This window comes from Glycine max, chromosome 10 (assembly GCF_000004515.6).
Source record: "Glycine max cultivar Williams 82 chromosome 10, Glycine_max_v4.0, whole genome shotgun sequence".
Classification (NCBI taxonomy): domain Eukaryota; kingdom Viridiplantae; phylum Streptophyta; class Magnoliopsida; order Fabales; family Fabaceae; genus Glycine; species Glycine max.
Window position 1 is genome coordinate 38,764,345 of NC_038246.2, and position 20,258 is coordinate 38,784,602.

The 20,258-nt window shown below is 32.5% G+C and overlaps 2 protein-coding genes and 1 non-coding gene across 4 annotated transcripts; 1 reads left to right on the plus strand and 2 right to left on the minus strand.

Annotated features, from left to right (window-relative positions):
* Positions 1-471: 471 nt before the first annotated feature.
* Positions 472-2,623, minus strand: LOC100306373 (hypothetical protein). 2 transcript variants are annotated; one of them, NM_001349707.1, is made up of 3 exons: positions 2,393-2,623; positions 1,988-2,155; positions 472-953 (listed from the first exon to the last, which is right to left on the minus strand). In NM_001349707.1, exons 1-3 carry the CDS (start codon positions 2,505-2,507, stop codon positions 853-855), a joined length of 384 nt encoding a protein of 127 aa, NP_001336636.1. In that variant the 5' UTR covers positions 2,508-2,623; the 3' UTR covers positions 472-852. The 2 variants fall into 2 exon arrangements, with proteins under 2 accessions (NP_001336636.1, XP_025979740.1); XM_026123955.2 differs by having other exon boundaries at positions 493-953; positions 1,983-2,155; positions 2,393-2,579.
* Positions 2,624-11,587: 8,964 nt separating this feature from the next.
* On the plus strand, positions 11,588-11,677 carry MIR164D (microRNA MIR164d). The gene has a single exon (NR_048775.1). It is a non-coding gene; the product is annotated as a microRNA MIR164d (primary transcript).
* A 6,263-nt stretch (positions 11,678-17,940) lies between these two features.
* Positions 17,941-19,060, minus strand: LOC100499952 (60S ribosomal protein L22-2). Its single transcript, NM_001349782.1, has 3 exons — positions 18,944-19,060; positions 18,528-18,786; positions 17,941-18,316 (listed from the first exon to the last, which is right to left on the minus strand). The coding sequence occupies exons 2-3, from the start codon at positions 18,755-18,757 to the stop codon at positions 18,172-18,174; spliced, it is 375 nt and encodes a 124-aa protein (NP_001336711.1). The 5' UTR covers positions 18,758-18,786; positions 18,944-19,060; the 3' UTR covers positions 17,941-18,171.
* Between the last annotated feature and the right edge of the window lie 1,198 nt (positions 19,061-20,258).

Genomic DNA, 20,258 nt, shown 5'->3' on the forward strand with positions numbered 1-20,258 from the left:
TAATATACGTGGGCCAAGCCCCATTAAGAAGTGTCTCTCAAGCCATCCTTTAAGACAAAGGCCCCATCAAATAGATCTCAGAAGCCATCCTTATTCCTTAAACACACATAGGACCATTGTGAACTTTTCGTGTTCAGCTCCTCTATCTTTTGCCCCTCTATCCTCGTTCAAACCAACATTAACAGAACATGAAACTCCAAAAGAAAATGGTAAAGTACACCAGTAAACCTTATTTTAACTGTTATTGAATTGGTTATATATTTTTTATCTATTATCTATATTAAAGTTGAACAGTGCGTGAGAGCTCAGTGTGCAATATTCATTCTAATGATTCTATCCTATCAATACATAGTTCTCTCGATTTTCCCAATAGTATCCGTAGAAATTAAGAAAAGAAATAGAAAAAAAAACTTACTAAAAAGATAAACAAAATATTTTAATAGAAATTAAAAAAATTACCCACAAATAGGATGCTGAGAGCTTGAAAGCAAATTAACACTAAGAACAAACCTTGGAAAGGCTTTTATATACAAAGTACACATAACCAAAACACACCTACGTACACTACGTTATTACTTATTTACAGCTTGAGAACCATAACCAAGTTCAACAGTAAAACAAGACTGAGCTGTTAAACCACACACACAGCTACCTCGATCGTCTCAGGACTTAAACCGCTCAACTGATGAACTCGTAAACATATTCATATATATACTATATACTATATACTATATGCACAAAAGATAAACAAAAATGGACACAGCATCATCAGCAAAGGCCAGAGGAAAACAAACTATATATTTGTATTTTCAGTCATCCATATATGGAGGAGATAGTGGTCGGGCTCATTTGTCACACATCGAAAGGAGAAGAAGAGCTTGGTCTGTTCTGGCCTGTCTTCTCGTACGCATCTGATGTCGACCTTCTCCGAAAACGGAAGGACTCTCTAGCTCCTATCAATTCCGTACACACATAACACATCAGTATATATCATGATATATATTCTTTATTGCATTACAAAAAATTCATTATCAATATATTATTCTTAATGGAGTTTTCATCATCTAAATTAGAAAAAAGTTTCACTTCAGTGGATCAACACAAGCTAATAAATAAAACTGCTTCAGTTTGCTACGTTGAGACTTAAACCATAAAGATCCATTCACTCTCATATGATTCAATTGAAACCCCGTATTCGAATCACTCCATCACTTGCACATATATTACTACGTACATATATTACTTCATCAACAGCATCTTCTATAGAAACTTCCACTTCAATATCTAGCTGCTTTTGTTTTAAATAAGATGTCATGAAACTTTCTAATAAAACCCTTAAGGTTATGTCTATTGTTATATATAAAGCCTTCCATCAAATTAATTATATGCAACACAAACTCAATCCACAAGTTACCGCTAGCTGACACCTTCAAAACCTAAAAAATAATAATATTGAAGAACGCCAAAACAATTATATATTAATGTTTACAATTGCTAACCTTAATTTTTTTAACAACTCATATTATACAATCAACTTATGTATCCCTATTTTTTATTTTTTTTATCATAACACTCGTGATATTTATTATGTTTTATTATTTTCTTCGTATTATGAAACGATTGCTATTGTTGCATTACGTGTACCTGGATGTGCATAAGCACACTGTGTGCACGTCCTTTTCATTATCCAGTATGGGTGGAAAGGAAACAAAAACAGCCATCATGACTAACCCTATACCAAACACTCTAATCTTCGTGATTGCTAAAAAATTAATTAACTTTATTAAACAAGTTAGGTTTCATTAATTAAATATAGGATTGGGAAATTAAGATAAAGTTTCTGGAACATATCCGTTTCAGTCAAAGTCTCACTGTCTCACAGTATGTGTCACTCCACTTCCCCGGGAGTATTAGAGTTCCAAAAACTAATCCAAGGTCTAATTCGACATTTCACTGATAAAAATGAAAAAGTAAAGTACGACCTTACCCGAAAAAGGAGACACCGGAGGAGTAGAACCGGCGGGGGAAGCCGGAGCGGATCCGCTCGGACTCTGGTTACCACCAGGTGGTTTCACGATCATGATACTTCGCGTCACTCTCACCGCATCCTCCGGCAAATCTTCACCGTACGATTTCACGCTTCCGCTGTCTGATTCTGAATCCACCAAAACCACACAACGAAAACGCCTTCACCTTAGAATTAATATATAATAATCATACTTATCACTTCAGTTAAATTAAAAACCTCACAAATCTTGCTTCGTTTTATGATCGCGTGAGATCATAAGAACTAATTCTTGCTGCGGTTCTTGTTATTATTATTATCATTATTTTTAGAATAACTAAAATGAATTTGGGAAATTAAGTTCAGCAAGGGCATGCGCATGCGTACCCTTGCCGGAGGCAGATCGGAAAGCGAAGGTGTGGTGCTTTCGGAGCTTGCCAAGGCCGTTCTCCGGGCGAGGACCGGCGACGGTGTCATCCCACAAGTGATCGAGGAGGCCCATGGTAAGAAGAGTGTGGCGTGTTTCAGCAGATCAGATCCAAGTGAGCGGGTTCCAGGAAGATGCTGCATGAGATGCATATTTAACGACGGCGAGGCGTTAAAGGTCCAACAAATCATGGTCTCTGGAACAGATCTGAACCGTCGATAAGATCGGGAACCACGTGGGCGCACATGACGTGGCTTTTTGGATCTGGATTCTCCTAGAGATAAGGTTCTCCTGTACGCGTGGGCCCCGCAAATTCTAAGTATACGGCTTGGAGGGGCGACACGTGACATTGCTTGTGTATATCAAGGAGGAAACGTCGCCTGATATGTCATTTTCCAGAAAGAGTATGTTCCAAAATACCCATGACTGTTATCCAAATCCCTAAGATAAGGCTTTCCTTTTCTCATATTTACGGAAAATGACACTGTTTTCGACCCACTCTCTCATTAAGCTACTGCATTAACTCATGCACTAATGATAGTAATTAACAACCCATTTGTGTTCGAAAATGTGCTGTCATTAATGGTTGTTGGTAAAAAATCTAGTTTGTAAAGGTGATAATTCCTTTTGGTAAAAAAAAAAAATCTAGTTTAGTTATTAATAGTTGTTAATAAAAAAATAGTTTAAAAGGGTGATTATAAAAGTACACTCAAATTATAAACAGTTATCGATATCATTTATATGATAGTTTGACTTACTTTTACACGGAAGTTGAAATAGCTCGTAAAAATAATGTAGTAGCTACTAAAATAAAATAAGATCACATATTAAACGATTAGGTTAATTAATATATCATTAATTTAGTCAAAGTAGTTTACAACTTACTAAGATGACTTGCTAAAACACACTTACATTAAATTTTAATACTTCCTCCCATCTTTACTACAAATAAAAAAAATACATTTTATATTTATTAAAAAAATTAGTTAATTTTATTAAATTGTTTCATTTTTAATTAAAATAAAGACTTTTTTAAAATCATCTTTTATTACTACTTAATATCAAACATAAGATAAAAGTCTTTGGTATAAATGAAATATATATTAGAGAATTTGATTAAGATATAGATAATTAAAATTTATTTATATTTGACACAAAAACTAAAAGATTATAATCAAGATTGGACGGAATACTTTTTTAGGATTTTTTATAAGAAACAAATTAAATAAGAAATAAATTAATGGCTTTTGTATATTTATCTTGGTATATAGATTAAAAATGTAAAAAAAAAAAAAAAGTTGACAACAGTTTTAAAAATTGTAAATGTTATTTTTTAACTTTCTAAAACTTTTACAACATCAAATAAAAAAAATTACATATTTCTCATTATATTTTGTCTCTCGTGCGTCTAATATATAACAAGATTAGTGTCAACAGAGGCAACTAATTCGATCGCTTTCTTTTTGGCTTCTTGCTCTGTCTTTTTCGTCAGATTGTTTTCTTCCTCCTGTTAAATGGTAATCCCTTCTCCTTGTGTGTCATATTTCTCCATTATTGCCCTTCGAGAAATGACATTTGGACATGCTGGCTAGACGAGAGAGAGACATTTCACCACTAGCGAAAGAAGGTCTAGGCAATTAATTGGCAACACTAACAAGTTTTTCAACTTATATATAATCCACTCAAGATAATTGGAATGCCCAAAAGAGCTCTTATATTTTATTCATTTGATGAACAAACAAAAGATATAATCTCCACATCAATCATGATCCACGGATAAGCAAGTGGGTTTTAAATTCGGTATCGACAAGATAAAAAGAACGAAAAAAGGAAAAAGATAAAAGCACACGCAACACGACACTCCTATGATTTAAACCAGCTTCATCAAAAGAGTCGACAACCTTTCTAGTCATCCCATCCACGTACGCATGATACACTCAATGTATATTAGAACAACAGGTTCGCTTGTTAAGTTAACCCCAATTTTCAGCCAACATTTCAATGTCATGACATGACCATGTTGGACAAATGGTAAACCTCGATTCAATATATTGTATATGCATAAATCCAAATTAACCTTGTGTATGAAGTGACAATAGTATTTTAGTTATATATAATTCTCATTCTAAAGACCCCAAGTAATAAACTGAGATCATAGCAAAATGTAGAGTATAGACCTCTTAAAAACTGCACTTTTAATTTGTAACCAGAAACATTTTGCTTCTTTGACTTGATTACAATTTACAACATATCCTTCAGCAGCTACCGCATCTCTTGAGAGGAATCCAAACCTGGTCTAAAGGGCTTTCCTGATAATGTATCAATCGCCTCTTCATGATGTCCACCACAATAAGTTGCTAAAGATAAACAGTAAATATTATTTTTCACAACCATATTCACATATGTTTTAATAGTGTAAATATGTAATAAGAATACCAATAACAATTAACATAAACGATAACAACTTATATCTTTTAATAAAATGGTATAAGATTTTAAATCTTAATTAACTTTTTAATATAAAATAAATTATATTAAAAAGAAAATATTTACCTTATATACATTTATAATTTTTGACAAAAAATAATCATTACTTTCAATAAAATAACTTCATGTGAAAATCATAATAAAAAAATATGCAATAATACTTTGGTAAGTAGTCAGATGGGGTAATAAATAACTAACTTGTTTGGTCTTCTAATTAAATTCTGCTCAACCTGCTATTCAAAAATTTGAAAGCGAATATCCGGTTACTGATGAGAATCATGAAACAGGCCAAATACAGTCTAAAGGCCCAAGTGGAGAAGGACGAAGGCCCAAGTGGAGAAGGACAAAGCCCCCGAGTAGAGAAGGATGAAGGCCCAAGTGGAGAAGGATGAAGGCCCAGAGGCAGAGACACTATCAAGACTATTAATTGATGCTGAAGGCCAAGATTAATTTGAAGGCCCATAATAAATATGTTCTATTTAGTTATAATTTTTATTTATTGTAATTTTGGCCCAAACTGTTTAGAAGGCCCATGTCTATTTTTATCTTTTTGTTTAGCTACACTATAAGTATGGGTTTTTGTTTTGAATAAAAAAAAACTTTTGGCATTTTGATAAAATTTGGTGAGAGTTTCTCTCCGGGTTCCTTGTTGAACCAATTATCAGACTTATCAAGGTAACCCTTGTGGCGTCTACCCAGACTTATCTTCCTTTACCGGAAGTGGCGTCTACCCAGACTTATCTTCCTTCATTGGAAGTGGCGTCTACCCAGACTTATCTTCCTTAACCGGAAGTGGCGTCTACCCAGACTTATCTTCCTTAACCGGAAGTGGAGTCTACCCAGACTTATCTTCCTTCATTGGAAGTGGCGTCTACCCTGACTTATCTTCCTTCACGGGAAGTGGCGTCATCCAAATCTCTGTAACCTGTATCAAACGATCCGCTCCTACTCAGGTTCACATCATCTGGTATCAGAGCTTTGGCTCTTGATCAATTATCAGACTTATCAAGGTAACCCTTGTGGCGTCTACCCAGACTTATCTTCCTTTACCGGAAGTGGCGTCTACCCAGACTTATCTTCCTTCATTGGAAGTGGCGTCTACCCAGACTTATCTTCCTTAACCGGAAGTGGCGTCTACCCAGACTTATCTTCCTTCATTGGAAGTGGCGTCTACCCAGACTTATCTTCCTTCACTGGAAGTGGCGTCTACCATGACTTATCTTCCTTCACTGGAAGTGGCGTCATCCAAACCTTCGTAGCCTGTATCAAACGATCCGCCCCGTAAGATTCACATCATCTGCCCATGTCTATTTTTATCTTTTAGTTCAGATACACTATAAGTATTGGTTTTTGTTTTGAATAAAAAAAACTTTTGGCATTTTCATAAAATTGGGTGAGAGTTTCTCTCTAGGTTCCTGGTTGAACCAATTATCAGACTTATCAAGGTAATCCTTGTGGCGTCTATCCTGACTTATCTTCCTTCACTGGAAGTGGCGTCATCCAAATATCCGTAGCCTGTATCAAGCGATCCGCCCCGTAAGGTTCACATCATCTGGTATCAGAGCTTTGGCTCTTGATACAGGTTCTATCTTATCCTATTATTTTTCTTTGTAATTTGTCCTGGTTCGTGTTTTTTCCTTGTTCTGTTATTTGTTTTTCTTGTTTGCGTTTTGTTGCGTTCTTGTTTGTGTCTTTGTTTTGTTCTTGTTCTTGTCACGTTTGTGTTCTTGTCGTTGTTCTTGTTTCTTGTGTCTTTCACACTGTGTCAAAAAAAAAATTGCATAAAAAATTTGAAAAAAAAAAGTGGGTGTTTGATCTTTGAACACGAAATTGAGGCATTTAGAGGTGTTTTTTTTGAAAGAAAATCGTGGAACAAATCCCCTTATCTAGATTCTCCTCTGAATTCTGAGCGTTTTGATATATAGTGGGCCTCAAACAGACAACCGTAGCAAAAGTTATGAGCATTTGAAGTTTACTTGTCATATCTGTTATCTTATTTGTTATCCTATCTGTTATCTTATTTGTTATCATATCTGTTATCCAAATTAAATCTAATTTTTTATCCAAATCAAATCAAATCAAAAAATTTTATCCAAATCAGATTTGTTATCCAAATCTAATCTGTTATCCAAATCAAATCCAATCTGCTATCCAAATCAAGTCCAAGTTGTTATCCCAAATCAAATCTGTTACTCTGATAATTCTATTGTCTTTCCTTTTATTTTATATTACCTTGTGTGTCTAATTCGGTCTATCCAGGAACTTAAGAGGGAGTGAGTGGTAAAAGGCAAGAGTGAAAACATCACACAAAAGCCTATATTGAGAGCATCAAACACGAGTGAACTACCATTAAAGAGAGAAACACGTGAGTAGAGTGTGGTGAGGTCCTGAATTTTTTTTTTAATTTACTGCAAAATTCTTTGTTCCTTAATCATGGCAAGAGCTGGTGACAATGGTGGTGTATATCATCAATTGGATGAATCTCAACGCTTATTTCTGGACGCGTGGACTACACAAATGCAACGTTTGTTGACCAAATCTTCCTTGTTTACTCTTAAACCTCTATCCCCTAGAAAAGTGTGTGATGACCAAATCAGAATGAGAGAAAAGAGAGAACAAGAGAAAGAAAATAGTGAGGCTCCACAAAGGAATATGAAAAAGAAGAGTGATACACCCGAGGAAAAGAGTGATACACAAAAGAGAGAGAGTGATAATTATAATCAGTTAACTATTTATGTTTCTCCTAGTGTTCAACCCTTATTGTAGGAATTTAAAGATGTCTTTTCCAAGGAGATTCCTCATGGACTGCCACCTTCAAGAAGCATAGAACATCAAGTTGATCTCCTTCTAGAAGCTTCATTGCCTAACAAGCCAACTTACAACAGCAAGCCCCAAGAGACTCAGCATAAGGATGCACAGACCAAAGTTGTGTATGTAAAAAAATTGTATGACCAAGTGAAGGTGCAAATTGCAAAGAAGAATGAAAGCTATGCCAAGCAAGCCCAAAAGAAAAGGAAGGAAGTGGTACTTGAACCCGGTGATGATCTTGGACATTTGAGGACAAATGTTTTCCAAGAAGGAGGGAATGATGAGAATCATGAAACAGGTCAAATACAGTCTAAAGGCCCAAGTGGAGAAGGACGAAGGCCCAAGTAGAGAAGGACAAAGCCCCCGAGTAGAGAAGGATGAAGGCCCAAGTGGAGAAGGATGAAGGCCCAGAGGCAGAGACACTATCAAGACTATTAATTGATGCTGAAGGCCAAGATTAATTTGAAGGCCCATAATAAATATGTTCTATTTAGTTATAATTTTTATTTATTGTAATTTTGGCCCAAACTGTTTAGAAGGCCCATGTCTATTTTTATCTTTTTGTTTAGCTACACTATAAGTATGGGTTTTTGTTTTGAGGAAAAAAAAACTTTTGGCATTTTGATAAAATTTGGTGAGAGTTTCTCTCCGGGTTCCTTGTTGAACCAATTATCAGACTTATCAAGGTAACCCTTGTGGCGTCTACCCAGACTTATCTTCCTTTACCGGAAGTGGCGTCTACCCAGACTTATCTTCCTTCATTGGAAGTGGCGTCTACCCAGACTTATCTTCCTTAACCGGAAGTGGCGTCTACCCAGACTTATCTTCCTTAACCGGAAGTGGCGTCTACCCAGACTTATCTTCCTTCATTGGAAGTGGCGTCTACCCTGACTTATCTTCCTTCACGGGAAGTGGCGTCATCCAAATCTCTGTAACCTGTATCAAACGATCCGCTCCTACTCAGGTTCAGATCAGTTACTTCATTTTTTATGACAAGTTGAACTTGAACATGTGAATGGACATGCATAATTAAGTTTGTATATATCGTATCGATCACTAGATTTAAAATGCCATGTTCGATTTGGTTGAGATCTTGAGTACAACAACGAGGTACACTTGCTGAAAGACCTTGGGCAACCCAATTCAGGTTTATTACTGTCAGAGGCGGCTCTTGTGCAGAAAATTACCATAAGAATTTTGGAATTCACGGTAGTCTCATTAGGCATGGCCTAAAGAGGGTATCGTATCAGCATTGGGACTCTCTCTCATGTTCTGCTAAAAGAAACCTATACAAACTTCTCCAGGTGTTTCCTGCCACCACCTAAATTTTTTTCTTTCCTCGCATAAACCAATATCTACTCTCCAACACACGCAACCTCAAAGGACAAATCTTACAGTTTCTGCGCCACTCTTTACTGCTATCCGTCTGAAATGTTCAGCTAATATTAAAATAGCATGAAAAACTATCAACATGGATCAATTTTGTTAAAGCTAAACTATTGATTTCAATTTAATTTGAAGGTTTTTTTAGTGGGACATAGACTATGAATATTTTTTAACTTACTCGATTAAACATTAATCTTACTTATACAGATAAAATTAAATATAGATTGATGTAAATACAATCAGATTTTACATTATTACGTTAATCTTTTAGATTAATTTAATATGAATGTTGAATATGTAACATTGTAACTAAATTATAAATTTAGATAGAAATTTTTGGGATGTTTAATTTATATTCAACATTAGGATTATTTTCTTGAAAGACACTTCTAATGTTAGGCAAAAATGTATCATATTTCAAATAAAAGTTTAATTTTTACGTCAAAATGATATGACTGCATCTATAATCTGTAATAATTTATAATAGTAATAATAATAAAATGATCCCCAACTACCGTGTTCAGATTGCACCTTTAGCACCACTCCTGTTCCTGCCAATTGCATTCCCCGCAGATCGTCAATCCTTTGTTTTGCTTTCTGACATGCCATGTAAAATTAGAGTACAGCTTCCGTGTATCCTTACCTTTCATTTCTACAAAAGGGAAGAAAACTAGAGAGTAAAAAAAATTAAATCAAAGAAAATTTGGGAATAAAAACTTATATTTTAATTTTTAAATAATTTTTTTTATTTTTTCAACCAAATAAAAAATAAAGTATATATTTGTTTCTAAATTTTTTTCTTTCACGAATGTGTCACTTGATTTTTGCTGATAAAAATAATACAAAGAGTGGGACTTCATTCCGTTTCTCATCCATCTGGAAAGTAACTTAGTTACACTATCAAGTTTATAAATTAGAAATCAATGAAAAAGAATTAAAAAATGAAAAAGAGTGAAAATTGAGATTATTTTGTTGAGAATAAAGACATTTGAAAAAAGATAAATATTTAAATTGAAGTAGTAATATATTATTCATTCTAATAATATCCAATTTGATTATTTTAAATAAAGTCTCGAGTTCAAATTTTTGAATGGAGAAAATATAATTAGAAGGAGAGAATTTCATTAAATGGAGTCAATCAAGTTTTTTGATATAAATTAATCATCGATAAAGTTAATAGATACTTTGTACCAATAATATAATAACAAAAAATATTTAAATTATAATATTAGGTAAGTAATAAAATAAAATAAAACTAAATTTGTTTATTTTGAAATGTCAATTTTACCCACCATATATAGAAAAAAAAAATGGTCAATTATATTAGGGGAGAGAGCATGCAGGTGAGGGGAGGAAGCAGAGACTCACGGGTAAGGTTGCAGCGAAATAAAATAACCAAGGACACTAATGACAAACCATAAAGGAATGGATACCATATACCATGATATAATAAGGAGAGAAAAACATAAAGGGAGGATATAAGAAAGTATCATTAGCGCATAAATAAGTTGGAGTGAGGTTAGTGGGACCTAAGTTGAGTTGAAGGTGCGCAAATTCCCCTCAGAAAATTATAAGCATGCATTTAATTTTTTTGTATTTTGCTACTTTATTTTTATATATTTGAACATATTAATTCTTAATTTCTCAGTACATTGTCAAATTGTTTTTTATTGGTTAGTTTCTACTATTTTACATCCTGTTTCATTTTCAATTCTTTGAATACTTTATACTTGATTCAGACATTTCATTCCATGATAATGATATATATTTTTAATATAGAAAGAATTCCTTCACTAAGCAGGGTCCTGATTCTGAATCCACTAACTAGTTGCTTTAAATTCAAACTATAGCTAAGTATATAGTTATATTAATCCGTAACGAAAGATGATGAGTATTTGTAATGTCAGGGTGAAGAACCTAGCACCATGCGCACAAGCTATGTCAGGTGGGGGCCTAATTGTCTGTTTTGGCGGCGTAAGGTGTCCAACAAAACTGAGATATAGATAAGTAATTTATATAAGCATCACAACACAGGGTTGATCAACCGGTAAGAATAAGATTCAGTGGGCCATGCATGTCAAATTCAGGGTCAAATCTAGAATACCAGCATGATTTTTTTTCTAATTTGTTTTAACTCAGAACAGAACGTGCACCACTGTCCAAAAACAGGTTATTAATGATATTGGCGTAAGAATATATGTTATACGCACTCACGAAATCTTGGTAGAAGAGCCGTAATCTCAGACACTGATGATGAGTTGTGTTGATTGCTTGTTTAGGTGATCATATATCATATTTTGGTCATAGGTCATTACTCATTAAAGAATATGTCCACTTGAAGACTCAATGTCTTAAACTCACCCAGCAACTCTCTCTTGAGGAGCAGAGTGTATAAATGCACCAGCATATCCCTCGGCCACTCTCAACTGTCAGCACAGCAATGCATGCATGGTTCACTATATTTTTTATTGGTGGTTAACTCCTGTTGGAGAAGCAGGGCACGTGCAACTCACTTCTAGTTAATCTGATTTTGCACGTGCTCCCCTTCTCCAACACGATTTTCCTACCTCATTCCACTTTTGTTTGGATTTTCCTGGAATGCTGCCCTTCCTAGCTAGGTTGTTCGCTGTTGTCGAACCAAGGTTAGCTTATTTATCTGTCTTGCTCCACTGGTGACCAGTGCGTGTCTTCATGTAGAAAGTTGAGAGTTGCATTGCATGCATTCGATTTACACTTTATATAGGTTGAAATTGAATATGTTTCACTTTTTTTTTGTTCTTCTTCTTTTGTTGGCCATGGCATTCTCTCCAGACCAACACACTAAATTCCTCGAGATGCAGAATTTTGTTTAAAAGAGTGGCCTCTTCTTCACAATGACATGAAAATGGAATTCCTGAGCACAACAATATTACACTATGTTGGTAAACATATATATATATGCTTCACTTTCAGAAACTGAGATTTGCATGTGAATGTGATTCTACTGTGCAGGGTCACGTGGAATGTACTGGCCAACTCCAGATTAGAAACAGAAGGAAGGAAGAGGATTCAAATGCAAGCTTCTCAAGTTAACTGCAGCTAAGGATGATATGCGCAGAGCATATTTCCGTTTCTTGGGCTTCGCCCTCGTCTCCGTTACAACTAGGACAAAGTCAATAAGCTATAAGTATATGTAACTTTTTTCATAGTTCAGTAACAAGTATCATACATATTTGTAGTAGTGTTTGGGCTAGGAAATCATCAAATTGTAATGGTGGATAACATATTAACATCGACAATTTATTTATCTTTGAACATAATAAGACTTTTTTTTTTCTGATCATTATCCAGTGTGTAAAATTCTTATATTGCTTCAGCCTACAATAACAAGCGCACCAGTGTCACTGCAAATTAGAAGTCCTCACGAGTAAAAATATCCATGTTTAAATTAATGTTGCCGGATTCTCCTTTTACAGAAACTAGTATAATCATTTGGACTTTCTATTATCAGCACTAAGTGTTTGTTTGGAAACAATTATTTAACGTCGACCTCAGACTTTCTCTCCATGTGAGACCTCAAACACGAAGTTATAATTAAGGGACGTGAGCAGCAGCAGAGTTAAAACTCAAAACAAAACTAAAGTTAGCGCCATTAACAAATGTTTTCGTGCAAATCCCTATATAAATAGCTATTTAGCACTACCCTCTACCATATTTTGCTTTCAAACTTCCACCTTTTCAGTGAGAGAACATATTATTTTCCATAACTTTCCTTCTGTTAAGAGTGCTAATACCAAAAGACAAAAATATGATAATTGTCATTTTAGTTTTTCATTTTTTGGAGGTGGAAGTGAATGGTATGTCCGAAATGGATCAATGAAGAATTCAAGGTAGACTGATAACGTATCCTGGCTTAACAATGTGCTTCTTAGAAGTGTTGGATGGTTTGGTACTGTAGATTGGCTAAGATGCCATGAAAAATACTAGTAGATTATATTACTTGTATAAGATATTTTGACGCTCAAATTACTTAAAAATCTTATTAGAGTGACGATAATGTTGATGGTATATATAGACATAAGAACTTGACTAGACTCCCTATATCTGATACAGACCCAGAGCCTCTCATAACCAATTATATCATATTTTTGTATAGTTACAAATAACTTTTACTCTTGACCAAAGAGAGATTCATATATGCTAAATTTTTCTGTTACGAGTGTTAATTTCAATAATGTTGGGCAAACTTCACATTTAGGTCCGGAAGAGTATTATACGGATTGGGTTTAATTAACTTCAGTCCAGCACATTAAAGTGTTTGACCGATAAAGAATGTGACGAACAATAGGATGTAATCTAGTGGTAGTTGGAATTGGAAATTTGGAATTGTGTTAATGGTAAGAGATGAGGTGAGGATAAAGGAGGATGACAGTCCAAAAGAAAAGGTCCAGGAAAAAGCACTGGATCTGGGAGTTCGCTTTAGGAAGGGGGGGACTCTGCTTTGTTATCGTTGGCTCAATTTAGTTTCACATAAAAGGGAAAGAAAGTTCCATTCATTATACAAAAATTAAACCTATTCCACAAAACCACTGTGATGTCATAAAAAATTAGTTGATTATTTCTTGTCTTAGAAACTGATACAAACACATAATACTTTGTTTATATTGAATAAATAGTCATGCGACTATCCATTAGATTGTAATTAATTATTATAATTTTAAAAAAATTATAATGATTACCACAAAATTTTAGAAGAGTTATACCAAACACGTTCTGTTATGTAATTTTTAAGCTATCAACAAAAAAAAATTATTGTAAAATGATAAAAAAAAAATCATTGTTTCTATTTAATCAAATACTATTTATTTAATTATTTTTTTATAAATTTTTCATAATAAAATATGAATATCTATTAATATATGCAATAACATTAAATTTCAAATTATAATTAAAGTTTGTTGATTTTTAAATTAATTTTTTTAAAATCATATATAATTATTTTTTATTGACTAGTCATTTTAAAAATCATAATCTTAAAAAAAATCATTCCAAAGGAGGTGAGTGTTTTTTATAAATTAAAAATATCATTACAATTATAATTTTCTCTAAAAATTATTCATAGATCTAATTTAACTATGATGTCTTACAATAAACATTTTTTACTTCAACCTTTCATCAAGCATGGGAGTAAAAAAAATTATTTGCAAGTTTATAAAACAAGTTTATTTTTAGACTCAATTTAATGTACCAGTTTTTATCATTAATTTAAAGTTAATAAAGAAAATACAAAAATAATTATTTATTATATTTTTTCTTATTTAATTTTTTTTAATTCACCTTAATTCCATGATCTGAATTTTAGTTAACAATCAAATTAAAATTTTAAATTTACTTATTTGAGATGAGTTAAGTTAAAAATTATTAAATTACTAATTTGATCCTTTTGTCATAATCATTATAAATTTTTTAAAATTATAATAATTAGTTAGAATCTATTATTAACATCCGAATATATTTATCGTACTTTTTGCATTTTCAGGAACTATATTTTGTATTTTCATCTTTCAATGACACATGTGTGAGGAAAATGAAAAATCAAAAAAATATTATATAAACAGATGAATATATTTGACACTTTTAAAGACTAAATTTTATATTTTTATTTATTAATAAAATACACATTTAAAAATAAAAGTGACTATTTACCCGAAATTGAAATGTGAAAAAACAAGAAAAAGAACGCAAGTCATCGCTACCAATGCAGAAGAACCTTAAAACATAAGCAAATGGAATAATGAATATAGGGTCAATTTAACACGCAATGCACAAATGTCCAAGTTATTGCAAGTAACTGTGGAGTGGACTATGATTATGTCATATAGTTGGAGCCGGCCGCCCGGAGAATACGAATGGCAAAATACTGGAGAAAAATTGCAGGAAAATGACGTAACTAACAAAATGAACAGTGAATTGCTGATTACTGATGCGAAAAGAAATAGTGAAGCACAAAATTGACGTTAACTGTTTAAAAAAATAATGAGTCTCTGTTTTTTTTTTTAATGCATGTTTGAAATAAAACTTACAAACTTAAGTTTGAAAGAATTTTATTTTGTAAATTAAGGAAAACTGAATTTTAAAATAACATTGAGACAAAACATAATTTATTTTCAGATCCAACAGAAAATTAAACAAGAACCATTTTCATTTTACTTTTTGAATGTGCTTTGAAAGCTAAACATAAGCTAAATAGGTGAAAAGAAGAGAAAAATATATGAAATTAACTAGTACTATTATTTTGTACAAATTCCTATTTGACCAAGCAGGAAAGCACAACCATACACAGTCTTACCGAAAGTAAAAATGAAATCTAATCAAATTTCTGCATCTAGCATCCGTATAATGTTAACTATTGTTTTTAGGATGTATCTTTGCTCGAAATAAAAGGAATAAAGTAATAGAGAGAAAATTGAAAAAAAAGAAAAATAATGGATGATGTAAAAGAAAAGTAAGGTGTAAAACCACAGAATAAATTAAAAAAAAAAAAAGTAGATGTAAAAGAATATAAAAAGGTTACTATCAATAAAACATTCGAGCCATGCTATTTTGTACACGAAAAACTATTTTAACCAATCTAAGACGCATTACCATACATAGTAAGAGCAAGAGGTTGAAAATTTATTTCTAATAAAACTTTTCCAACTACAATTCGTGCAATTCGCTATCTGATTGTACAATTTACCTTTTCCTTTTCTATGTGCTGGCTGGTTTAGAGTTATACCTCATTATGCTAATTATGAGGTTGGTTCAGCTAGAGTTGGTGTTTTGGTATTATTCAAATGCGTTCCGTGCAGCTTATGTGGAGAACTGGTCTGGCAATATTAAATTTATAAGCTTATGAGCAATCATGAAGTTTTGGGTTGACATTAATGTCAGACTATTGGACTCTGGTAGAAGATGATACGTTTATTAGAAGCCAATTTATTAGAGAATTTGGTGTGCTTCCCGAAAAGTTGGTATGTTTCATTTGAAGCGAATTTATTAGAGAAATTATACAAGTTCAGGTAAATTCATTTTAATATTACTGAGCATTTCTGATACTTCTATAGAACTGCTCAAGTAATCTATATTTTATGTTAAGAACATAATACTTAAAAATGAAATCAATTATTTACTCTTTCTTTCTTCTTCTTTTTTTTGCATTTTAATCCTTAGATAAATAGTTAATCCTACACAAGAACCTAGCTAGCTCACCAACATACTTCTTCACCAATTCGCACATATCCAATGACCAGGTTGAAGATGAACACTCATTATAGTTTGAGTGAGCAACAATGCTGTTATAATGTCCCTCAGCTAGAAAAGTGTTGATCTTAATTCTTATTTGGATCAATTCAGCGACCTCAACATCTTCCAAATTAATTTAAAGGTTCATCAAAATCTCACGATCACGGGTTATTCAAACCTTAAAATCACGTAATACGGTAATACCAGCAAAATAGGAAATTAAAAGGTAGATCTTCACTACCCACTATTTCCGGTTCATATTTCAACACCGAACAATTCTTTCTATCATTTGCTTAGGCTCTCTATCTCCAAGCAATTGCTGTACGTGCCTTGTGGAATAAATTAAGAAACTAAAATATAAATATATGTTCAGAGAATTAACATACAAAAAGAGCATCAATAATGCACCGTAACATTAAAGGTGCACTTTGCACCGAAGAGTTATTTAGTGAATTATGTGAAACTAAAATGATTCTTTCTTTTCTGAACATGGAATATTACTCTGTACTATCGATGCACAACATTGCAAACAAATCTGTACAATATAAATAACTTAAATATAGCATATGAAGCTTACTATCTATTATAAATTGTATTTCATAATACTCTAATGCCCTGTTTGATGGGAAAAATAAATAAAGCGTAGGTGAAAATAATAATCATGAGTGAAAATTGGTGGTGAGAAATAAATAGAAATGAAAGATGTTTGGATGAAAAGAAATAGAGAGATGAGTGAAAATAAATAAGAAACAAAAGCAAGTCTCAATTTTTAAAATTATATCTTCTCTAAATCTAACTTACCAAACCAAGTTACTTGTTTCCATCTCACTCATTCCCCCAATTTCTTTTTAACCAAAACAGATCGTAGCATAACCTAATAATTCTTTATCAGCCCATCATAAATCCAATCAAATAACATAATTTATTCAAATAGTATTGCTTCTACATCCGGACTGAAACAGATGTCCGGCACAACATGTCTATTCCTAAACAAAATCATGGATCATAATAGTTTTAATATAGCCTTAAAGGATTAAGGAGTACTCTCTAATCCTTTGAGACACAACATGTCTATTCCTAAACAAAATCATAGGATCATGATAGTTTTAATATAGCCTGAAAGGATTAGATAGTAAACTCTCCAAGTAAGCGATGTCAAATTATCCATTCAAGTAGTACAGTTCTTACACAACTGCATCCCAGACTACAAATTTACGGTCTCCTGCTGTTAAAAGGATTGAAGTTTCGTTTCCACGCATCAGAATAAGATTTTTAATATAACCCTTCCCATACATCCTGGTATGATTGACTACACAGTTGAACTGTTGAAAATTTGTTTCGCAAGAATAGCAGGAATGCAACAAGTGACATTAGCCATTATAACTAGAAACTATACACAAGTTTTATACATCAGAAACTCTCGTCCCCCCTCCCCTTCCCCTCTCTACTTCTAGCACAATGCACAGAATTCCAAAATGCCTCCTTGTAGCAATTAAACTGATCATTTAATCAACATACTTCAAGAGCCAGACAACATAGAAACAAATACCGCAGGTAGGGATTTGAGATATGATCTAAGAATTCGTTTAGTAAAGCAATCGAACTGTATCAAACGCAAAAGTTAACCATGTAATAAATGAACTCTATTCTGAATTCAATGGAAAATGGCACCACAACTCATAAATAAGCAAAACTGTTAAATTGCAACTAATGTAAACAAAGCAACATAGCTCAATCCAAAAGAGAAGCTAACACTGGGAAAATGGGTAAACAAGGTTCTCTCAAAATGGGTAAATTAATCTTCTTCCTCTCCTTCATTCTCAGCAATGTTGAAGTACCTCAATTCATAAATGCTTCTATCTTTGTTAGAAGCAATCACTCTGAGCCAGTCCCGCACATTGTGCTTCTTCAGGTACTTCTTAGTCAAGTACTTGAGGTACCTGGAATCAGATGAGACGTTCAAAATACATCAAATCAAAATAAATTTTCTCCAAAACACTGCATCCTGAATTTGACAATAGGTTAGGGAAAATTACAATTAGTGCATTCAAAATTACAATTCAGACCGCAATAAGCCAATAATTCTGTTAATAAAAAAACTCATCCAGAAAAATGACCTTAATTAATTAAAAAAAGAGAGAATTTAATTACCGTTTGGAGAAGTTGCTGTCGGAAGTAACAATGATTTTGGTCTTCTCACGTACGACGGTGATGGAGTCGCCGAGAGCACCGGCCTTGCCACCAACCTTAATCCTCTCTTGAAGGAACTTCTCGAGAGACGCAATGTCCATGATCTTGTCCTCCACCGGCTTCGCGCAATCAATGGTGAATGTCGCACCCTTCTTCTTGCCCTTCGCAGCAGTTGCACTTCCTCGACTCATTTTTTTTTCTCACTTTCTATTGCGAATCTCTGATCCAAAAACGCAAACACACAAATTAAGATCCGTTTTCAGTTTCTACGGTTCCTAGAAAACTTACAAAGCTAACTGAAATTCAACGGTGATTCTAATTCTTTGCGTGTGTATTAAGCAAAGGTCAAAGCGGAGAACAGGGAAAGAGAGGAATACCTTGACCTGCGCCGAAAGAGCACGGCAGAGTGTGAAGAAACGAGGGGCGGTGAAGTGCGGTGTGGTAGGAAATTAGGGTTTGGATTTGGCTCTCATTTTATACGCTAACATAATGGCAAGTTTGTAGAGAAAAATAGGTTATTGTTGTAAAATAATACATGGGAAGGGAAAATTAGTTTTATAAAATATTAAACGTTTAAATGTAATTTTTGTTTTTTCATTTTTAAAAACATGTTATTTTAAATTTATTTTTTAACTAAGACATTTTATCTTTTATTTTTTAAAAAAATTGTAATTATAATTTCTTTTATTTTTTATTTGAGACATTTTGTTTTTTACTTTTAAAAAAAGTTTTGATTTTAATCTTTTTAGTCAATTTCAAATTTGTTGTTTGTGTACTTTTTAATTCTTTTTTAATAAATTAAGTTTGCTAATAATTAAATAATTTAAAAAAACATTTATAATGTCTATAAATAAACAGTTATTGATCAATGATTATAGAGTACATAGGTCAACATTTGAAATTGACTACTCCGACTAAAATTATATATTTTTAAAATGAAATGTTTCAATTAAAAAATGAAGATTTCGTAAAAATTTTAAAAATGAAAATAAAATATCCCTAATTAAAAAAATAGAAGACTAAAAGCACATATTTAAGAAAATAGAAAAATAAAAATTATATTTTAGTCAATATCAAATCATTGTAAAATTCCAAATCAATCATCCATCAATCAAGGTTAAATATGTTATTTATCCTCTAAATTATTATTTAATTTCAATTTGATCCTCTATTTTTTTGGTTTAATTTAGTCCACTAATTTATATAACCAATTCAATTTGGTGTTTTAGTTACTTTATTTAATTTGGTCCTCTAATTTTTAAAATTAATTTATTTTTTTGGAAAAATATTTATTTTGTGACCGTTTAAAATCACACTGTGGTTATTTTGAACCATCACAAAGTATGATTTTTTACCATTTAGACTGTAGGACCAAATTGAATCGATTTTAAAAAAAAACAACCAAATTGGATCTAAAAAGCACTCGATAACTAAATTGAATCTAAAAAATAAATTAAAGGACTAAAAAACTAATTTAACCATAAATCAATATCAATCTATCTATATTTATATATTATATCTATATATTATATAAAACAAAGGTTGCATGTTTGAACATGTGACAAACAATGATGAAATTAGATATCGCATAATTAATTTATCTTTTTCGTTAAAACAAATAAAATAAAATTCAATCAAAATATGAGAAAAAAGGAAAGAATTAATTTATGTAAAACATTGTATTTGTTTTAA

What these genes read in the sequence shown, in the direction of transcription:
- LOC100306373 (XM_026123955.2), bottom strand. Translation starts at nt 2,507, where the DNA reads ATGGGCCTCCTCGATCACTTGTGGGATGACACCGTCGCCGGTCCTCGC. An exon ending in CCGATCTGCCTCCGGCAAGG is followed by an intron (nt 2,156 to 2,392) that starts GTACGCATGCGC and finishes TGGTGGATTCAG; the next exon opens with AATCAGACAGCGGAAGCGTG. An exon ending in TGTCTCCTTTTTCGGGTAAG is followed by an intron (nt 954 to 1,982) that starts GTCGTACTTTAC and finishes CGGAATTGATAG; the next exon opens with GAGCTAGAGAGTCCTTCCGT.
- LOC100499952 (NM_001349782.1), bottom strand. Translation starts at nt 18,757, where the DNA reads ATGAGTCGAGGAAGTGCAACTGCTGCGAAGGGCAAGAAGAAGGGTGCG. An exon ending in GACAGCAACTTCTCCAAACG is followed by an intron (nt 18,317 to 18,527) that starts GTAATTAAATTC and finishes ATCTGATTCCAG; the next exon opens with GTACCTCAAGTACTTGACTA.